General features: G+C 45.5%; 1 protein-coding gene across 1 annotated transcript in view; it reads left to right on the top strand.

Annotated features, from left to right (window-relative positions):
• Positions 1-15,761, top strand: part of RHEX (regulator of hemoglobinization and erythroid cell expansion) — a 167,326-nt gene extending 151,565 nt beyond the window's left edge. Inside the window, exons 3-8 of the mRNA XM_077839381.1 lie at positions 3,897-4,061; positions 8,138-8,209; positions 8,902-9,005; positions 11,375-11,482; positions 13,883-13,944; positions 14,968-15,761. Coding sequence (XP_077695507.1) covers positions 8,196-8,209; positions 8,902-9,005; positions 11,375-11,482; positions 13,883-13,944; positions 14,968-15,174 — 495 coding nt within the window. The 5' untranslated portion in view covers positions 3,897-4,061; positions 8,138-8,195 and the 3' untranslated portion in view covers positions 15,175-15,761. The remainder of the gene's footprint in view (positions 1-3,896; positions 4,062-8,137; positions 8,210-8,901; positions 9,006-11,374; positions 11,483-13,882; positions 13,945-14,967) is intronic.
• Positions 15,762-19,897: the final 4,136 nt, after the last annotated feature.

Genomic DNA, 19,897 nt, shown 5'->3' with positions numbered 1-19,897 from the left:
GGACACACAGCATAGGCTTGAAATCAACAAGAGATGTCGGTCCATTGCATTTAACTGTACAGCTACCCCTCCACCAACCCCAAACCAAACTGCTTCGAGCTCTTCTTTGTGAGCTTCAGAAGATGGCAGTGAGACAAGGAGAAGCAGGGGGTGCAGGGTCCCACAAGGGCTGTTTATTCTATTAGGCAACATGTATAAAGCCAGCAGCCCTGTGGAGATGTCTGATCAGCAGCCACTTCCTGTTACCGTTACACACTGTTACAGTATTTTTTTTAATCAGTGGTCTGATCTTCAGCTGCATAAATTCCCCTCTCACACCTCCAGGGGAAAGGGATTGCTTCACAGGGCCAATAGACTAAAGCACAAACCAGTGCAATTTATGTAAGTGGATTTGAAGCTGACACCCTTGGATTCTGCCACCTCGTTATCGACAGGACAAGCAGAGTGATAGGCAACGGAGAGCTGGTCTTCTAATCTGGGGAGTTCAGGACTCATCAATCCTTGGCCTTTTTAGCCAGCCAATCTGCCATTTACTGCAGTGGTTTTGTGTTATGATCTGGCTGAGATTCACAAAACTCATTTCATATGGGTCATTAAACAGTCAGCAACTAGCAATAGCTCTAGAGCTGGTTGAAAAGTTTAAACTGAATTTTTTCTTAGGAAAATGTGGCTTTGATCAAAATTCTCGGTGGGAAAGTATCAATTACTGATTCTATTTTTTCATTTTCTGTCCAGAAAAATCTGAATGAAAATGTTCATTTTGAATTGATATCAAGTCCAAATGTCGACTCAAAATGTTTTTGTTTTGAATCGACTGTGCAACTCAAAAAAAATTAGCTTTGAATGTCACAAGGGTTTTGTTCATTCAAAAATATCAAAACATTTCTGAAATGAATTTGTTTGAATTTTTCATTTTGTGAAATGTTTGAAATGTGGATTTTTTTGCCTATCCTCATTCAGGATGAAAATCAATGCTGGACTATCAGAAATTCCTGTAGGATGGAAAACCTGTTTTCCTACCAGTTCTACTACCAGCCCAGGGCTGGATTTGAACCCCTTATCTGCCCAATCTAGATATCTGACTAGGTTATTGCACCATGCTCATCAGACAGGAGGGATGTTTTACAGAGATAGGATGGTCTTGTGGTTAAGGTACCAGACTGGGATTTAAGAGATTTGGAGCCCATCCATGGCTCTGCCACTGACTCCCGGTGAGACATTGGACACATCATTTAATTTCTCCCTGGGGCTCAGTTCCCCATCTGCAAAATAATCCTTCCTTTCTCCGCCTCTTTGTCTGTCTTGTCTCTTTATACTGTTAAGTTTTTCAGAGCAGGGACTGTTCCTTAGTATGTGTATGTACGGCACCTAACACAATGGGGCCCTGATCTTAGCTGGGGCGTTTAGGGGATACTGGAATATGAGTAGTAATAATTAATGCTCTTCATTTATAGCCTCTGACCTGGCAATGGAGTATGGGACTTTCCATTGCTAATGTTCTGCCAGCCCCTAATTTTGGTTTGAATTCAGCATCTATAAATACTATAGATAAATGCACAGTGAGGTTTATTTAATCCTATGCAGCCTTTCAATTAAGCAGATTCACTGCCACTGACCCTTCCCCCTCTCCTGCCTTCCATTCTACAGAGGCAAACCTGTTCTTTTACGCTGCTTCTGAAATTCCTCTCACGCACCCTGTGCTCTCCGCCCCTTTTCTCTTCCCTGACATCTCCCATCTTGTCTGCCACCCCCTCCGAACCACCTGTCCCAGAAGGATGGGGACCTGCGCAGTATTGAAATGAAGGTGACTCAGCCCACATGAGTGGGCAGCCTCCGGCTGAACAGACACTGGGTCATTTGACAATTGTGACAAAGCCAGCAGGACCAGGCAAATGCGGGGAAACCAGATTGGGGGAAGCCAGACAAACTGAGCCAGTAGAAGGGATGGTCTCAACTCTAAATTAGAGCAAATAAATAAATAAAATACATACTGAAGGGCATGTTTCATCCCCATGTAACTCAGAGCCCCCTCACACAGCTAGGTCCAGTGTTTAAAGGGAATCTGCATAGGGGAAGGAACATAACTGAGTTTGTGCCTTTTTGTTCCTTCTTCGTAATGGGTTAGGAAAAGTCCTGAGAATTTTTTAATTTTAATAATGTATCTTTTACTCTAGAAATGCCAAGAAGGTCCAGTCTTGTGTTTCCTGATTTCTATTAGCACTTTCCTTGGAGGCAGAGCCGCCCGGGGGGGAGGGGAGGTGGGAAATAGGGCAATTTGCCCCAGACCCCGGGGCAATATACTATACTATAGTATTGCAACTTTTTTTATGGAAGGGGCCACCGAAATTGCTTTGCCCGAGGCCCCCTGAATCCTCTGAGCCGCACGGCTTGGAGGACCCCGGGAATGAGAATCCCTAGACACAGGGCCAGCACTAGGTATGTGTACCGCTTCCGCCTTTCCCAGCCCCAGGGGCTCCACCATCTTAACGCATGTTAATTATAATTAATAATACATAGCTCCTATGTAGCCCTCTTCATCAGTAGATCTCAAAGCGGTTTACAAAGGGAGGTGAGACTTTTCATCGCCATTAAAGTCTACACTGCCTTTTCTAGACTAGGCTTTTAGACTGCATTGGTTAGCACCTCTTAGTTAGCTACTATGTTCTTAACAGCATCCCTTGAAATCCCAGTCTAGACAAAGCTCAGATGGGAGGTACATGGTGCATGGCCCTCTCAGCTCTGATTGGAAGGTGCAGGAATGGTGAACCTTTAACAAAAGAGCTTTTCTTCCTATTGTTTATTCAAGCCTTTGAATTAATTAGATATTAACAACAATCCAAGAAGCTTTAAACAGTCTGAATAATGATTTTCCTCCTCCACTCAGTTAATTAGGGTCACTTGCTTGGTGTGTGTGGCCTTGTCTAGACCAGAATAAAAGGGGTGTTGTTGGAACAGGTTGATTCACAAGTTCTAAATGATGTGCTTTAAAAGTCTAGTGTGGATAAGGCACGTTGCCTTTAATGTGCAATACACTGGCCCAGTGAAACTCAAGAGAGCCTGTGCTTCAACTCAGCCAGGTTAGCACACTGTGAAGCCTACACTGTCTTGTCTATGCCGGACCTCTAAACTGTGTTAGAATGGGTTAACATCACCCCCTTCAAATCCTAATCTAGACGAGGCTTGGATATCCTCCTAGCTCAGGAGTGCTGAAGGAAAATGAACATAATCAAGGCCTGAATCTCTAATGTAAAACACAAGCAGGTTTGCTTGCACCACTCCGTTGGCTTCAAGCCTCTAGAGCAGCGTATATGGCATTGAAACCAAAGGGGCTGGCAAGATTTGGCTCTAGCTGTACATATAAGTTCCAGTTCAGCAAAGCACTGAAATGCATGCTTCACTCTAAGCATATACTTAAGCACTCTGCTGAATTGAGGCCATAATGCCTGATCCGAAGCTTATTGACATCAATCTAGTCTTTCCTGTGATTCCAGTGGGCTTTGGATCAGGCACATATCCCTTGATTGCTACGTTCAGTAGACATTAGTAGTACAAGTTCCTCGCAAATCCTTGATTTCAATTGGGCATCTTCCTTGAGCCAGAGCTCCTAACAGGAATAAAGGCTTCACAAAATTTGCAGTGTTAATATGCTGGGAAGAGGGCGGAGGGCGGGCGGGGGGAGGGGGGAGGGACAACAACAGAAAGAACATAATGAGCAAAGCAAGCGCAGCTGCAGTCAATATCTCATTAGGTTTTATCTTTAAAATATATATTTAAATACATTTTTAAAATAATCTCTTCTATCTAACTATAACCATGTAAGCAAAGAAGACGCCTGCTAGTGAATTTTGGATTTGTGTCTTTCTTTGTAATTTCCTTTACACCGACTCACTTTTCAGATTGCTATCTGCTTCAGCATCATCTCCTGTACCGCAATAGGAAATGAACCATTTAAGAATGACAGCCATCTAAGAAGGATACTTCGGGGGATGCATCAGTTCAATAGGGGAGGTGAAAAAAAGCAAGAAATGGACTTCTAGTCTGGTAGTTGCCTAACTCTTTGGGTAAGTAGAATTATATCCAAGATGGATTCAGAGGGACGTTGAATGGGATTCTCGAGAAATGTTTGGTTGAGCAACTCTTGGAAATTCTGTTCTGGGATCAAAATAGAAAATCATTTTCTGATCCGCAGTGCAGACGGAGCCTCTCGTTTCTAAGTCTCCTGTCCTCATAGTCTCTAAAACCTATCTCTGTATAGGAGACATTTGTTGTTAGTAATTATACAAAAGCATTTATTTCATTTTAGTTATTCGATCATTTTAAAGCATTTATCTAAAACTGAACATGCCCTTACAAAATTGAAAACACACAATGCAAATTAAATCTGGCTTGTCAACCTTAGTTATAAAGTTGAATTCTCTCAGATGTTATGGCCAAAAGTTTCAAGCTGAGGGCCCCAGTGCAGCAGAGCAGATGTTTAACTTCATCTGTGTGCTTAAGTCCCACTAACTTGAATGGGATGTAAGCACTAACTTCATGTTAAGCACATGTTTAAGTCTGGGATGTTCAAAGGAGTATAAGGGAATTGGGTGCCCAATTCCCATTAATTTGTAATGGGATTTGGGCACCTAATTAGCTTCGGCTGAGATTTTCAAAAGTGCCTAAGGGCTTTGTTGAATCAGGACCTCGAGTGCCAGATCCTCAAAGTATTTTGGTATTTAGGTATTTAGGTGCCCAGCCCGCACTGAAATCAATGAGAGTTCGGTGCCTAAATACCTTTGAGGGTCTGCGTCTTAGTACATAACGTTAGGCTGTTAAGTCCACGTTTCGGCTTTAAATAAAAGAGGTGTGATTTTTTTTCCCCAGAGGTACCGAGTACCCAGGAATCCCATTGGGAGCTGATGGAACTCAGCACATTGAAAATCCAACCTCCTTCATTTAGATGCCTGAAGATTGGTTTAGGAGCCTAACTTTAAACATTTATGGTCTATAGCTTTTATCTGTTACTTAATCTTTTTTTAAATTGTATTTATCAAATGCTTTTTTGGGCATTTAAAAAAAAGGATAAAATTATGAAAAACAAATTTTAGGTTTATTATTATTTATTTATAATTGTGGTGAGTTAGTGGATTGCAGTAGTGCTCAGAAGTTCCAGTCAAGGATGAGGGCCCCATTGAGAAGGGCATTGGACACACATGCACACGTGCACCCCTCCCCCCCACAGAGTCATGTCTCTACCCCACATAGTAATGACTATTTTAACTCTGAAAGCATGGCCAGTGAGGTTTAGGCAGAGTGTAATGATTACGGTTCCCAGTTGTAGGTTAAAGTCCATAAAACTCCACCCAAGCAAACCTTGTAGAACAGGCCTTTGTAGCATATACACTGGAAAGACCCCACAAAATGTTCCTGTTTTTCAGTGTTGGGAATGGTTATCAGAGGTGGCTGAGACACCCTAATGATTTCCCGCACCCTCTGGGAGCTCATGCCCAGGATCACAGAACTCTGGAGGGTGTTGTCGTCTTTTGGTAAAACTCATGGAAAACAGTCAGTTATATCGTGGCCCAAAGGCCCCAGTTAGGAGAAGCATCCCTCTTCAGGGAGCACTCATTGGAGGCAAAGTGTTTTCCTGATCTGGGGCCTCCCAGCCTGGGTGGACAGATTTAGGTTAGTGGGGCTCAGGCTAGCATGCTAAAAATAACTGTATAAACAGTGCTTTGAAGTTGTGGCTCAAGCTCTAAAGCCTGGGGTGGGGTGGGTTGGGCGTCAGAGCCCAAGCTCCAACCTGAGCGGCATCTTCAAAGTACTGTCTACATAGCTATTTTTAGAACGCTGGCATGAAACCCCCCCTAGCTCGGAGCTGTTCACCCAGGCTGGGAGGCTCGCTGTCGGAGATGGTACAGACATACCCAAAGAATGCCTCAGTGGCGCACAGCATTGGATCAATGCAGGAGCATTCTATGGAAGTCCCAACCCCCGGCAAAGAAAGCCAAATACGCCATTTTTTAAAAAAAACAAAATTTGCATAATACTCTGCAAATTCTCTCATGCCTCATCCGGAGAGAAGCTCACTTGGTTTGTTATCACATCATGCAGCTGAAAATTAGCAACTGAATATTTGCTCTCTCTCATTAGCAATGGCTAATTATGGGCCTTAGTCACATAACTGACCCACCAAAGTCAGTGGGGCTGCTTATGTGAGTACAGACTACGCATGTGAGTAGAGGATGCTGAATGGAGCTCTGGGTTTGCAAGTAACAGTCTGAATGTTTGAGGCTACAGTAGCCTTACCTTGAGATCTTTGGATGCAAAGCAGTATATAAGAGTTAGGTATTATTTTTCGTTACTGAATAACTTTGAGCCCGACTTTCACCATTTGGACCAAGCACTGATAGATGCTGAATCCCGATAGTGCAATTTTATTCCCACTGACTACAGTAGAAATTGTCGCTGCTCTGCACCTTTCAGGACCCATAGAGAAACATACTCTTCAGAATGACACTGATGTTCTTTGCCATCAGAAGTACCGCTGAAGTAAGAAGAGTCTGTCATGCAACAGGGCCACAGTTTGCAGTCAGCCGAGCTTTGCATTGACAATGTGTCATCTAGCCAAACGTTAAAATTGGATAAGAAGTAGGTTTCTCATTGGTGTCAAGTCCTTTTCAGGAACCTCTCTTTATATACTATGTAGAGAATCCCTTATAGAAACCTGCTCTTGTGTCAGCTGTCCTGGGGAGAATGTGAGATAGTGGCTGTCTAATGGAGGTAGACACTGGGGGACAGGGGAATTACATTAGTATTTACAGTTCTGTATTATCTGTGACTATGATGAGTTTTTATTAAGCACCTGTCACTGCAGGCCTGTCTGATAAAGTAACACTTTGTTTTTCCCTCTAAAACATTTTTATTATGGTGATACATAAAAAATAAATTGGGGTAAGGCAAAGATTATGGGAAATAACTACATGTACAAACAACAGAAGGGGCCATTACAATGCAAAACAGGCACGATGCATATCTGGATTCTTATCATGCCTACAACTAGATTCCCCTCCCAGGTCTTGCTCCAACTCCTACTGAAGTCAATGGAAAACCTCCCCTACAAGCCAAAGGGAGTTGTATTCTCCCCTTGGATATCCCATGGCAACCTGCTCGGTTTCAATGAGTTTGTCACATAATGGAGAATGCGTCAGATAGGCCTAGGAACAACGCTTCACAAAAGATAGACCATGAATTAGAAAGAAGAGGAAGGCCCTTTAGTTGTTTATTTTCCTACAACTAATTTTTGCAGCTTTGGAAAAGTCCTACCAGGCTGATTCCCCTGTAGAAACCTAATGGGCCAGATCCTTGGTTGTGGAAATTGGCATTAAAGTCAATGGAGCTGGCTGGGATCTGGCCTAACGACGATAAAGTCTCCTCCTAACCCGACTTTTTCCCTCATTTCCAGCACACTGTCCATTCCACTGCTATTTTTTTTATCCCCTTGCCACTCTGTTTGTGTTAGCGCAGCATCAGTTTCTTTTCTTTGTTGCATCACTCTGCTTAGACGATTGCATTTTTTCTCCATCAGTTCTGTCCCCTTATTGCAGCTGGCTGTGAAGCATCACCCACTCAAGTCCACATGAGGTTCAGTGGATGGTCAGAAAGACTTATGGGAACCGCTATTTGCCCAGTACAGCCCAGTGCCATAGTTAGCATGAATTGATCCCCTTATTGGTAGCTGATTTATGGGGGCAGGAGGTAGGGCGTCCCGTGAGGTATTACATGGTTTTAACCTCTGTGGCTCAGGGCAGCTCCAGGGGAATGAAAGCCAAGAGGAGTGCAACAGACAGCCCAAGATGCACAGGAGGGAACTTTGTCTAGTGGTCAGAGCATAGGACTGGGAGTCAGGCATTCTGGGTTCCATTCCTGGCTCAGTTACTGAGCCCTTGTGTCACTCTGGGCAAATCGCTCAGCCTTCCTGTTCCTGAGTTTCCCCCCCGTTCTGCAATACAGACGTGCACAGTATTATTATTGTTTTATCGGCGCCTGGGGGACCCAGCCATGTTCCTCTGTGCGTCCATCTGGCCCCAGAGACACTGGTGCCTCTTTGCTATCAGGTCCCTGGATATCCCTGCCCTGTCTCCTTCTCTCTCCTTAGAAACCCTCAGCAATTCATTCAGCAGTTGTCGTGCCTGTGAAGACTCTCTGCTGGGAGGATGTCTTGTCCGAGGTAAGCTCTGCATAAAACAGCTCTTCCCTGCGGTGCTCTCAACCGCAGTACGGAGCAGTGGCCATTAGTGCTGCTTATTAGAGGGAGAAACCTGCTATGAAAGGGAGTTGATGATCGATTCCCCATGGAGTTGGGTGGTTGATCTTCTCCCCTGTAACCCGATCTGTAGAATTAGAAATGGGCTCCAGATTTTGAAGACATCAAAATTCAAGGGTTGTTCAGTTCCAAGGGGTTCGGATTCCTCTCTGCTTATTTTTAAAATCTCCATTTGGCTATCCCTGGGGCAACTATGTATTCTTGCTGGACACCCAGGTCTGATAGTCAGTTAGGCCAAGATTTTCAAAAGTGACTAGTGGTTTTAGGGTGTCTCCATTTTTAGGAGCCCAATTTCTATCCTATTCTATATAGATTCTTATGCCATGCTCATCACTGTCTTATTTGTGTGCCTTTCAACTTGAGATTCCTTAAAGGGGCCTGGTTTTTTTCAGAAAAGGCAGAGCACCCAAAATCAGATTTAGTTTGTCTCGAATTGGACACCCAAAAGCTTGGCAACCTCAAACCACTGGTCACTGTTGAAAATCTTTTCCAAAGTCTTTGGGAAATCACCTTAAAAACGACGTCCTATCTGAAACCATGTCAGCCCACCAGCACTTGAAAGATCTAACATAACCTGATTGTTTTCTCTCCCTTAGCCCATGTGATTATTGGTGGATAAACATTCTCAGCTCAGGTGTGACCTCTATTGTCTATGTTCTTCTCCTAGTAGTGCTTTACATCAAGCTCAGCAGGAAAATAGGTAATTTTATCTCTTATTGGTTTCATTTATAATGTGCCCCTTTCATCCCTGGTGTGAATCCATTTAAGTGAACAGGACGAATTTGGCCCAAGAGCCAACAAAGAGTAACTCTTTGGTTTGCTAAGGGTCACAAACTGCTGAATTGTGACGGCTAGTCCTGGTTCATGAAATGCCAAGCACTCCAAGAGATGGGGGAGGAGAATGAATGGGGGTCCTTTTTAAACAAGTTCCAATGTGATTTGAAAAACAGATGGATCAGTCCCTTAGCAGGTGTAAATCGTAGTGCCATTGAAATCATGCATTGAAGCCAAAGGAGTTGCTTTGATTTACACTAGCTGAGGTTCTGGCCCTGTGTGTGCGGAATGCAGGATGGGCGGAGGCCACACAAGTCATGTATTTTGGGGGTAAAAAGCAAGGAGTGGCAGGGGTTAAAGAATCAGCATTTGGGTGGTTTTGCTACAGCACCACCACATGACAACAGGACACTGTGGGTATGTCTACACGGCAGTGGGGGACGTGTGATTTCCAACTTGGTAGACGTCTTGCTCGAGCTCTGCTTGAGCTAGTGCCTAAAACAGCAGCTGTGGCAGCACTGAGTCAGCCTGGACGGCAAGTACCGTCCCGCCCGACTGCCCGGCGGCTAGCTTGAGTCGCCACCAGCGCTGCTGAGGCCGCTCTGCTAGTTTTATGGCCTGTCTACACGGCGAAGTTGTCAACAAAACTTCTGTCTTTCGCGGGTACTTAAAAAAAGCGCCTTCCCCCCCCCCGCCCCGTGAAAGACACAAGTTTTGCCGACGCACGGGGCAGTGTGCACGCGGCTTTGCTCCTGCCGACAAAGCTAATGCCGCTCGCGGGGCTGGAAGTATTTTGTCGGCAAAAGTGCCGACGAAGTGCTGAAAAAGAGCGTTTACGCAAGCTGCCTTTTAGCAACAAGGCCTTGTCGCTAAAAGCTGCTTGGTGTAGACAAGCCCTTAGGTACTAGCACAAGCAGAGCTACTGACTGTATGGCTACCCGAGCTGAGAATTCTTCCTCCCAGCTGCTATGTCGAGGTACCCTGTGCCGTCATCACATACATACCAAGTAAGCTGAAATCCTGCCAGCCTTACTCACATGAGTAGACCCACTGAGGTCAACGGGGCAACTTGCATGAGTGAGACAAGCAGAGTTTGGCCCGTATTGTCAGATGTCTGACAGGACACGTTACACATGAAATAGTCTATACTAGTCTATATTACAGCTGTTTGAAAAATTGTCCTATCACAGGAAATGTCAACGCTTCAAAATTATTTTCTGCTCCCGGTCAGAATGAGAAGTCAAAAATATTTTTACAAAAATTGTGAAATGAAAAACTCCAAAAAGTTTTGAATCAGAAATGTTGAAATGGAAAATTCTGACACTTTCGATCAAAATTAAACAAGTCAATAGACTGATGTTTTATTGTTTTTGTTTCAAAACAATTTTTTTTCTTTTGAATAGACTTTTAAAACAAAAAATTCCACTGCATTTCAAAAAGTTGATTTGAAACATTTTTTGTTTCAATTCTCCCTGTTGGAATGTGGGAAATTTTCATCAAAATCAACATTTGATTTTGATTAAACCACATTTTCCAGTGAGAAACATATTTGTCCAAGCGCTGTATATAGTACATGTTCCAATCAGCCCTGTTGCTTAATTCAATCTTGTATTTGTATAGATGGAGGTTCACAAGCACAGTGAACCTTTCACCACAAGACATCTGAGCCCAAATCTGCTTTAGATCACAGTTTGATAGTTTCAGTAATTTCTCACTCATTTGTTCACCTGAGAAATAAAATAGCCCACTCTGACTCTTATGTTATATTCTGCTCAGGAGAGGCCCTCACAGGATTGACATGAGATGTTCTAGGACTGGGTTCTAGTGCAGTGGTGGATCCGTGTGTGAAAGTCCCAGGAGTGGAATAACCGCGGCTGCTGGGATGTGGCTTGAGGGGCACTAGCAGATCTGGATGTGGGGAGAGCAGGACTGGAATAGCTGGTGTACATGTGTGTGTGTGTGTGTGTATGTGTGTTTGTGTGTGTGGAACTTTCTCGAGCCAATACTCTCATTTTTTCATATTTGTAAGCACTGGGCACTTCTAGGAGGGACCAATTTTGCTTGTCGTTCAGTGCACCATCTCCTATAATGCCCTGTACTGTGTGCTCCCGTGGGAGGCACAGAAATGACAACAAACCACAAATGACCAAGCCCCTTGTGCACCATTATACTATAGCAGGAGGGATTTTTTTATTGTCCCTGCCTAGTGATCAGCTCATGCCCTGAAGTGACAGCCCTTGTCATGTTTTCCCTACAGTAGCAGGAGTAACGAGCAAATCTGACTTTCCATTTCAGACAATCATTCCTGTAGCAATCAGGCGAGCAGCAGCCCTTCTACAAAACCAGAACAACCCAACGCTTCCCAGGCAACACAGGAGGTTTTGAAAAGGCCGCACATCCAGGGTAAGATTGCATCTTTGGGGCCAAACAATCAAGTCTCAGCTCAGTGGGTACAGCCTGCAATCTTCAAATCTGTGCTTGCATCAGCTCCTCAGCTGTTGCAAATTGGCATAGCTTCATTGACTTCAGTGGCCCAATGCCAGTTGAAACTGGATGAATATCTGACCTCGGGTACTTGTTCCTGCAGACAGGTATTTGGAAACATAGGGCCAGATTCACCACTGCGTTTCACCTTAAGTTGACACTTACACCCATGCTAAGGGAGTCTAACATGCTATGGTAGTGTGTTACACACGTTTTGCACTCGTTTTGCAAATGATGAGTGACATAAGGTGTGGGTCCTGCATTCGTATTTCAGTGTTTGAGAAAGGGGGGAGAGCAGTTTATTCGTTACAATAATTTATTCGTTACACAACAGTTTATTCGTTATACAATAACTTCTTTAACTCACTAGGAAAATACTTCGCTATCAGCCTGATTCATTGCAAGGGATGAGCCTTTCTTTGTATGTTAGCAGTAGAACTGGGCAGCAGCAAACACAACCTAGCTTTAGGACGGGGAATGAAGGACCTGTACAAGTGAGCTATATGCATTAGCAATTCACATCACCTCCTCCCTCCCCATTCCATTTGCCAGATGAGTTCTTCTCCATTCAGTCCTCCAGGCAGGCGGATAAGGGTCTCTGACGCCAGCACTCTTCATATTTTACATTTTCATACTAGAGAATGTGATCATCGGGAGCCAATAACGCAATGAACCTTTGAATTCCCTGATCAATATTGCTGATGTACAGTAATGCCTCTTGTCAGGCAGCAGGGGGGAGTGGAGTTTTACTGCACATATTGGGAGGGGGGCATTAAAAAAATCAGCATGAAAAGCAAAATTTCCAATTTCCAGTTTAAAATCAACCATAATGCTGCAGAGTTGGAATATATTAAGGGCCTGGTTCTCATTTCTGTTAAGGGTTTGTCTATGCATGGAGTTATTCAGGGACGTCCTTAAACCATATGACAGGTTTCAGAGTAGCAGCTGTGTTAGTCTGTATTTGCAAAAAGAAAAGGAGGACTTGTGGCACCTTAGAGACTAACAAATTTATTTGAGCATAAGCTTTCGTGAGCTACAGCTCACTTCATCAGATGGCTTATGCTCAAATAAATTTGTTAGTCTCTAAGGTGCCACAAGTCCTCCTTTTCTTTAAACCATATGGTTAATTTAAACAGGAACAAGACACCCACACATGGAGTTAATCAGGAATAGCTCCATGTATAGTCAAGCCTGAAGGCCCCTTTATACCACATCTGGCAGCATAAGGATGGGGGACTCTATCGTGGGAAGCAGTGACTGTGAAAATCATTTGGGGGTTGTGGTAGATAGTCAGCAGAACATGAACTCCCATTCAGATGCTGCAGTCAAAAGAGCTAATGTGATCCTGGGATGCATAAACTGAGAAATCTTGAGAGTGAATAGAGAGGTTATTTTATGGCTGTATTTGGTGTGACCACTGCAGGGATACTGTATCCCGTTCTGGTGCCCACAATTCAAGAAGGATGTTGATAAATTGAAAAGGGTTCAGAGAAGAGCCATGAGAATGATTAAAGGTTTGGAAAATATGCCTTCTAGTGATAGACTCCAAGTGCACAATCTATTTAGCATCACAAAGAGAAGCTTAAGGTGTGGTTTGATCACAGTCTATAAGTATCTCCATGGAGAACAAATATTTTTAATAATGGGCTCTTTCATCCAGCAGAGAAAGACATAACATGATCCAGTAGCTGGAAGCCGAAGCTGGCCAAGTTCAAACTGGAAATGAGATGTAAATGTTTACTGGTCAGAGAGATTAACTCTTGGGACAATTTACCAGGGGTCGTGGTGGATTCTCCATCCCTGACAATTGCTAAATCAAGATTGGATGTTTTTCTAAAATACATGTTTAGGAATTACTTTGAGAAAGTTCAGTGGCCTGTGTTATGCAGGCAGTCCCTTCTGGCCTTAGAATCTATGAAGCTATATAAAGAGGCCATATGCTCATGTTAAGGCCCCTTTACAGTGCCAGGGTGGTGTAAAGAGGCATTAATGTAAATGAGAATCACATCCAAACAATTAAAGGGCCCAACCCTGTCGTGCCTCCCCCCTCGCCGGATGTTAATGGGAGCTTTGCCAAGAAATTAAATAGCAGGATTGGGCCCCATTTTGGACTCATGACTGGAACCCCCAAGAGACAAGAAAATGGAATTGTGCATTATTGTTTGAGAAATAGTGTCATGTGCATAGATCCACACCATATGAGAGAGAGAGCGAAATCCTCTGTCGACTGCTAACCCACTTTCTCATTCATCTCTTCTCCCTGCCCATTCTCTAGCTTATAGTTATTATAGGTGCAAATGTTTACACTTTTTTTTAAAGGTGACAGTGGCTCTTCCTCAGACAGCTCTGAGAGCTCAGACAGCAGCCCTTCCACTAGGCAGGTAATGGAATTGCACCAACCTCATTCTTATTTATTTATTCATATTATTTATTCTTTTCAGGTAGACATAATGTATACCCTGAACCAGGTCTAGGCCCCGTTTTATTAGACGCTGCTGTCCAGACACTTGACTAGATTTCCCAAGAGCTCAGCGGCACCCAGTATGATGAGCTCCCCTGAAAACCTCCCCACTTATTTGGTGCACAAATAGGAGCTGAACTCTCATGGAAATCTGGCCTATAGTAAGAGACAATCCCTGCCCCACAGGACTTCAGCCTAACTCCCAGCTTCAGCGCCATTCAGCAGACTGCCAAGGGACAGGTGTGGGCATCAGGACTTAAAGAGAAGAGAGACAAAATGGGAGTGAGAATATTGCAGAGGATACAGCTGGCCAGATTAGATGACAAACATGCAATTTTTCCTGGTCCTACTGATTGATGACATCCTCCCCAGGTTTACACTTTAGAACATTGGCTCTCAGATGATGGTGCTTGGGCCATCAGTGATCTGCAGAGTACTTCCCGGTCAGGGGGAGGAAACATGAGAAACAAGCAGGGGAGGACTGAGGTTCAGGGATGGGGAGGGAGCCAGGAAGAGTATACATATTACCTGAATTTTAGGGCTACTCAGATCCAGGACTCCAGAATCCATCGTGTGTGTGTGTGTGTGTGTGTGTGTGTGTGTAAAACACTGAAAAGCAACACGGAGAACGTTTGTGATCTCCATGCCATCTGCGGTATTGCCACGTGTTGCTGCTGATCCAAAATCAAACTGCTGACATGGCAGCAAAATCCCAAGCAAACTCACTTCAGTATCTTACTAAACCAGTGAGTGAAATCACTAAGATTTGAATGGCAGTTGTTCTCTGTGGTATGCAAATGTGAGACAGGTGAGATCTGTGCAGTGAGCTTAGAGATCGTATGACCCCCTAAAGTGTGCCATGCCACTATGATTGCACCAGAACAGATAATGCCTGTGAAGACTAGACTGAATTCTGGTCTGGTTTCTATTTGTCATACGCTAGTGTCCTCGGTCAGAAGAAGGGGTCAATTACACATCCCTGGTCTTCCAAGTTACCGGTCGCAGCGCAAGCACTGCAGAGGACTATGAGAACATGAAGATGGGAGAAGACTATGTCAATGTGGATCCCAAAAAAAGGAAGGTGGACTTCTGGACCTGCTCGAGCCCTGTATCTTCCAAACCCGTGGAATATACTGAAGTGAAACTGTGATTTCTTGGGATGCTATTAACTAAGTTTTCCTTAGGAACATCAGAATTGCCACAGCAGGGCAAATCAATGATCCATTCTTAGTCAGTATCCTGTATCCTTCTCTGCACATTTCACATGGGTCACTGACAACCTGTTCATACAGGTATGTTCCTCCTAATCCTCATCAGTTAGTGACTGTCATGTCCTGAAGCATGAAGCTTTATATTCCTTACAACATTTTATTCTGCCTAATGTAACTGTGCATGTTCTTGTTATCCATACAAAGGTCTCTTCCCTTCTGGATCCCACAAAGCTCTTGGCTGTGTTGATACAATGTGGCACTGGTTATTCACAGCTAGTGTAAAAAGAGCATTTCCATTTCGCAGCGATAATTGTGCCCTTCCATTTCATTGGCTTCCCCTTGTTCTCCCATTAGAGGAGAGAGTAATTAAGAACACCCAATAAATATAATACAGGGCCAAATCCTCAGGTAGTGTAAAACCTAATTCAACTTCAATGGAGCTACACCAACTGGGCTGGCCCTTTGATTTGACTTGTTTTTTATTTGCTTGATATCAATTAATTAAAAAAACCCAAACTTCTAAATGCTTAAATATATTTCCTGGGCCTCCTTTGTCTTTTCCCTTGACCAACGCTGACTTTTCTTTTTTTCCCCTCCCTTCCTCTTTTAATTTTTTTAAAACTCTTCGTAGCATTCGAGTGACAGGTCCCTGGGCACTTCTGCAGGCAATCAGGGCAGGGGCTCTCTCTTCTGAAGATGATTTGCCTGCGACGTTCTTTGGCTGAGGACAGTCATGTTCGTCAGGGGTACCCAGGGTTGTGAGGCACCTCTGCACCGCCGGTCCGGGGTGTGAGGGCTTCTTTCCTGTGCCTGCTGTGGAGTAGCTCCCTGCAACCACCAGCTTGCAGTAGTACAAGCGCTCCCTTCCAGGCCTCCACAGGCCGCACAGTCTCTGTACAGGTAGTGATAGGCTCACCCCAGCCCCTGCGTCCTCGGATGTCCCTGCAGAGTCCAGCCCCTCCCCACTGAAGGCTCACAGAGTGAGAAGGCTGCTGTTCCAAAAGGAACAGCACACACCAGCTTGTCACACTGGTGATTCTCAGTTAACACCAGAGCCCGAAGGTATTGTGGTGGTGAAAACAAGAATAAGTTGATGATCAAAGAGCAGAGATTCAAATGACCGTGCGTCAGACTGCTGGAAACAAATGGTTATGTATAAAACAAAATCATAACGCACTTCCTGGACACTGAACTTAACGAACAACTATCCTCCTAGTAATATCTCTAATTTCCTCACCCACCTTGTCTTTCTAATATCCTGGGGCCGACATAGCTACAATAACACTGCATGCAAATTATTCTCCAGTCTAAAGAAGCGGATCTAACCCAACATTCTCTGCCAAACCTGGGAGACCCCTCTTTCATGCAGCAAACTTGCTATCCAATTACTTCTTTGTCTCCCCCTGCCCGGCTGTAGTACAGCAAACCTTAAGATGTGCATCTTGAGAAGGTTCTCCTTTCACCCCCAACTCCCTTATTTGGTTCTTGCTGTTAAGTTTTTCCGATCCTTCATTAACAGTCAGTTCAGACTGGTGAGAAGAGAACCCTTGTGAACTATACAATACGTAATTTGCATGTAAACAAGCTAGATCAGGGGTGGGGAACCTACGGCCCACGGGCCGGATCCGGCCCGCTGCTTCATTTCATCCAGCCCATGGCAAGTCTCTGCAACGCAGGCTGGAAGCCCCAGGCCTCCCTCCTGACCCCTGCAGGGCTGGAGTCGCGAGCACCGGCTTGCCTCGCTGTGGGGGAAAGCTGGGGTTGACAAGCAGTTAAAAGTCTGGTCGGCTCCACGCAGCTCCTGGAAGAGACTGACATATCCCTGTGGCCCCTAGGAGCAGAGATGATCAGGGAAGCACCGTGCGCTGCCCCCAGCACCTGCTCCGCAGCTCCCATTGGCCGGGGACAGCAGCCAATGGGAGCTGCGGGGGCAGCACCTGCAGGAGTAGGCAGCGTGCACCACGCAGAGCCCCTGACCCCTCCGCCTAGGCGACGGACATGGCAGCTGCTTCTGGGAGCCGTGCGGAGCCAGGGCAGGCAGAGAGCCTGCCTTAGCCCCACTGCACTGACAACCAGGAGCCACCAGAGGTAAGCACTGGCTGACCAGAGCCCGCACCCTGAACTCCCTCCCCAGGTCACAACCCCCTCCTGCACCCCAACCCCTGCCCCAGCCCTGAGCCCCCTCCTATACCCAAACTCCTTCCCAGAGCCTGCACCCCAAACCTCCTCCCGCACCCCAACTCTCTGCCCCAGCCCTAAGCCTGCTCCTGCACTCCAAACCCCTTGGCCCCAGCCCATAGCCCCCTCCCACACCCTGAACCCCTCATTTCTGGCCCCACCCTGGAGTCTAGGGGAAGCTCCGAGACTCCAGACGCCCCATCACGGGGCTGGAGCTGCGAGCATTGGTTCACCCTGCTGCAGGGGGAAGCCCTGAGCCTCAAGGCCTCCTCCCTCTGCATGGGGCTGTGCGTGGCCTGCAACTGATTTTTACTGTGGCTCAGTGGCCCCCCCCGATTGAAAAAATTTTCCCCCATCCCTGAGCTGCATAAACGTTTCTTGTCTAGTAGGAAACCTCTTTCTTCACCTTTGCTTGTGACCAGTCCCTAGGCACAGACCTCAGAGTTGCCAGGGTGCATGGCTCACTCTTTTATTTCAGACCTCACATGACAGTCTGTGGTGGACAAGAATGTACATCCCACACGCAGGAGATTGCTGAAACCACGAGGACCTGCTCTGTGCCCCTTGCTAGCGGGCACTAAGAGATTCCTGGGTCAGAAGGACACAAAGCCTAAAAAGCACTGTCTTCATCTGATTCTTTCATTACCAAGCAGCCACCTGCTTAGCTGCCTTCGCACCTGGTGGTCAGTTGCCGAATGCAATTACAGCCGGTGGGATGCTTTTCGGTCACTGAGCCAAAAGGTCCCGGCTCCTACACTGCCTGCCATGAGTCATGGGTGCCGCATGCCCATCCCGGAACAGAAGGGATTTTTTTAATGCACAGCATAAGCTTCCATCCTGGCTCGAACGCTGATTAGAGTCACTTCAGAGTCCCAGGGCTCCATCAGGAATAATAATTGCCGGAGCACAGGTTGCTGGTATCAGAGGCACTAGTCCCCACCTTGTGTCATAATTAATCAGCACAGCTGGCAAACAGCAGTCAGAGTGGGTTAAACCTGCAAGGGCCTAACGTCTCATGGAATCATAGGGGTTGCCAGCCCAGAGCAGGTCATTGGGCCATCTAGTCCAGTGTCCTGGCTGGGGTTGAGTGGTTAAGGCCATGGACTGTGACTTGGGACATCTAGGTTCAATTCCTGGCTCTGTCCCAGACTCTGTGTGACCTTGAATAAGTCATATAGTCTTCTCTGTGCCTTGTGAAGTTCCGCACCTTTGGCTGGGGCAGGGACTGTCTCCTGCTATGTGTCTGTACAGTGCCTAGATAATGGAGCTTTCATCTCAGCTGGGGACTGTAGGAAATGTAATAATGACAGTTGCTAAGAGCTGTTGCTTTCAAGGGAGGGGAAAGAAACCTCCTTGTGTCCAATTCCTGGATCCTCCTGAGCCATCCTTTCCCCTTGAGATGGGGCCAGATTGGAGCTAAAGGTGGAAAGCTCCATATCCCAGTATCTAATATTTGCCTTGGGGAAGAGGGTTTTATCTAAAATAAACTTTAAATTTCAAGATACAGTATGAGAATGGAAGGGTTTAAGGTTCAGTCCTGCACTATTTGTCTTGCAGTAATGTTCTGGCCTTCTCACTCCATGAAAATGAAATTCCGCCTACATTTTCTGTGAGCCTTTCCTAATCCTGTCCCAAAACACCACCGCAACGTCCACAGCAATTTCCAGCCTGCAGCTTGGATCCCAGACTGCCTGGCAATTACCTTTCTGAGCAGTGGGGCCCTGATTCTGAAATGTCAGGTGTAATGTCAGAGCCAGGATTTAATAACACTCTTGACAGTCCGTGGGCACAAGATGCACTTGAACACACAGAATCCTATCACTCGGCTTCCCTGCAGGCGCCTGGCTTTGGTGCCCTATTCAGTAAGGAGTTGACCCCTGCCAGACACAGGGTGAGGGATTTGCTGGACCTATGATTTGATCTGATATGGCAAACGCTTGGGGTCTGAATGACCATTCCCCTATAGTTTGTGTAGTCACTTATACCAGTGTAAAGCAACGTGACAACAGCAGGTACAAGGCAGTGGAGAATCAGGCTGTTGGTTTCTTTGTGTAATCGATTTCCCTGTGCGTTATATTCAATTTCAATATATGAAATTCAAGATGCAAGGTCTATGCATGCTTTAAGTGCCACTTAAGCTCTCGCAATAAGTTTAAAGTAGTGCAGAGGCCTTGTGCTGCACAGGGATGATGCTGAGTAACGAAAGCAGTTCCAACCTGGTAACATCAGTCTTGCTCCTGTGGGGCTACACCTCTCCTACAAAGTGCCAAGCACCCGCAACTCCTGTTAACTTGAATAGGAGTCAAGGGTACTTAGCACCTCACAGGATCAGGCCTATTGCTTATGGGCCTAAGCCAGAACACTGCCATGTTAGGTGGGGCTGGAGGAACTGAGCCTCCCAGGTTAAGCCTCTCTCTAATTTCCTGCCCATAGTGGTTGTTCGGCCAATTGGTTTTGCAGAAGTACATTAATAATCAAGACACG

This window comes from Eretmochelys imbricata, chromosome 21 (assembly GCF_965152235.1).
Source record: "Eretmochelys imbricata isolate rEreImb1 chromosome 21, rEreImb1.hap1, whole genome shotgun sequence".
Taxonomy (NCBI): Eukaryota; Metazoa; Chordata; order Testudines; family Cheloniidae; genus Eretmochelys; species Eretmochelys imbricata.
This window is presented reverse-complemented; position numbering and strand designations above follow the sequence as displayed.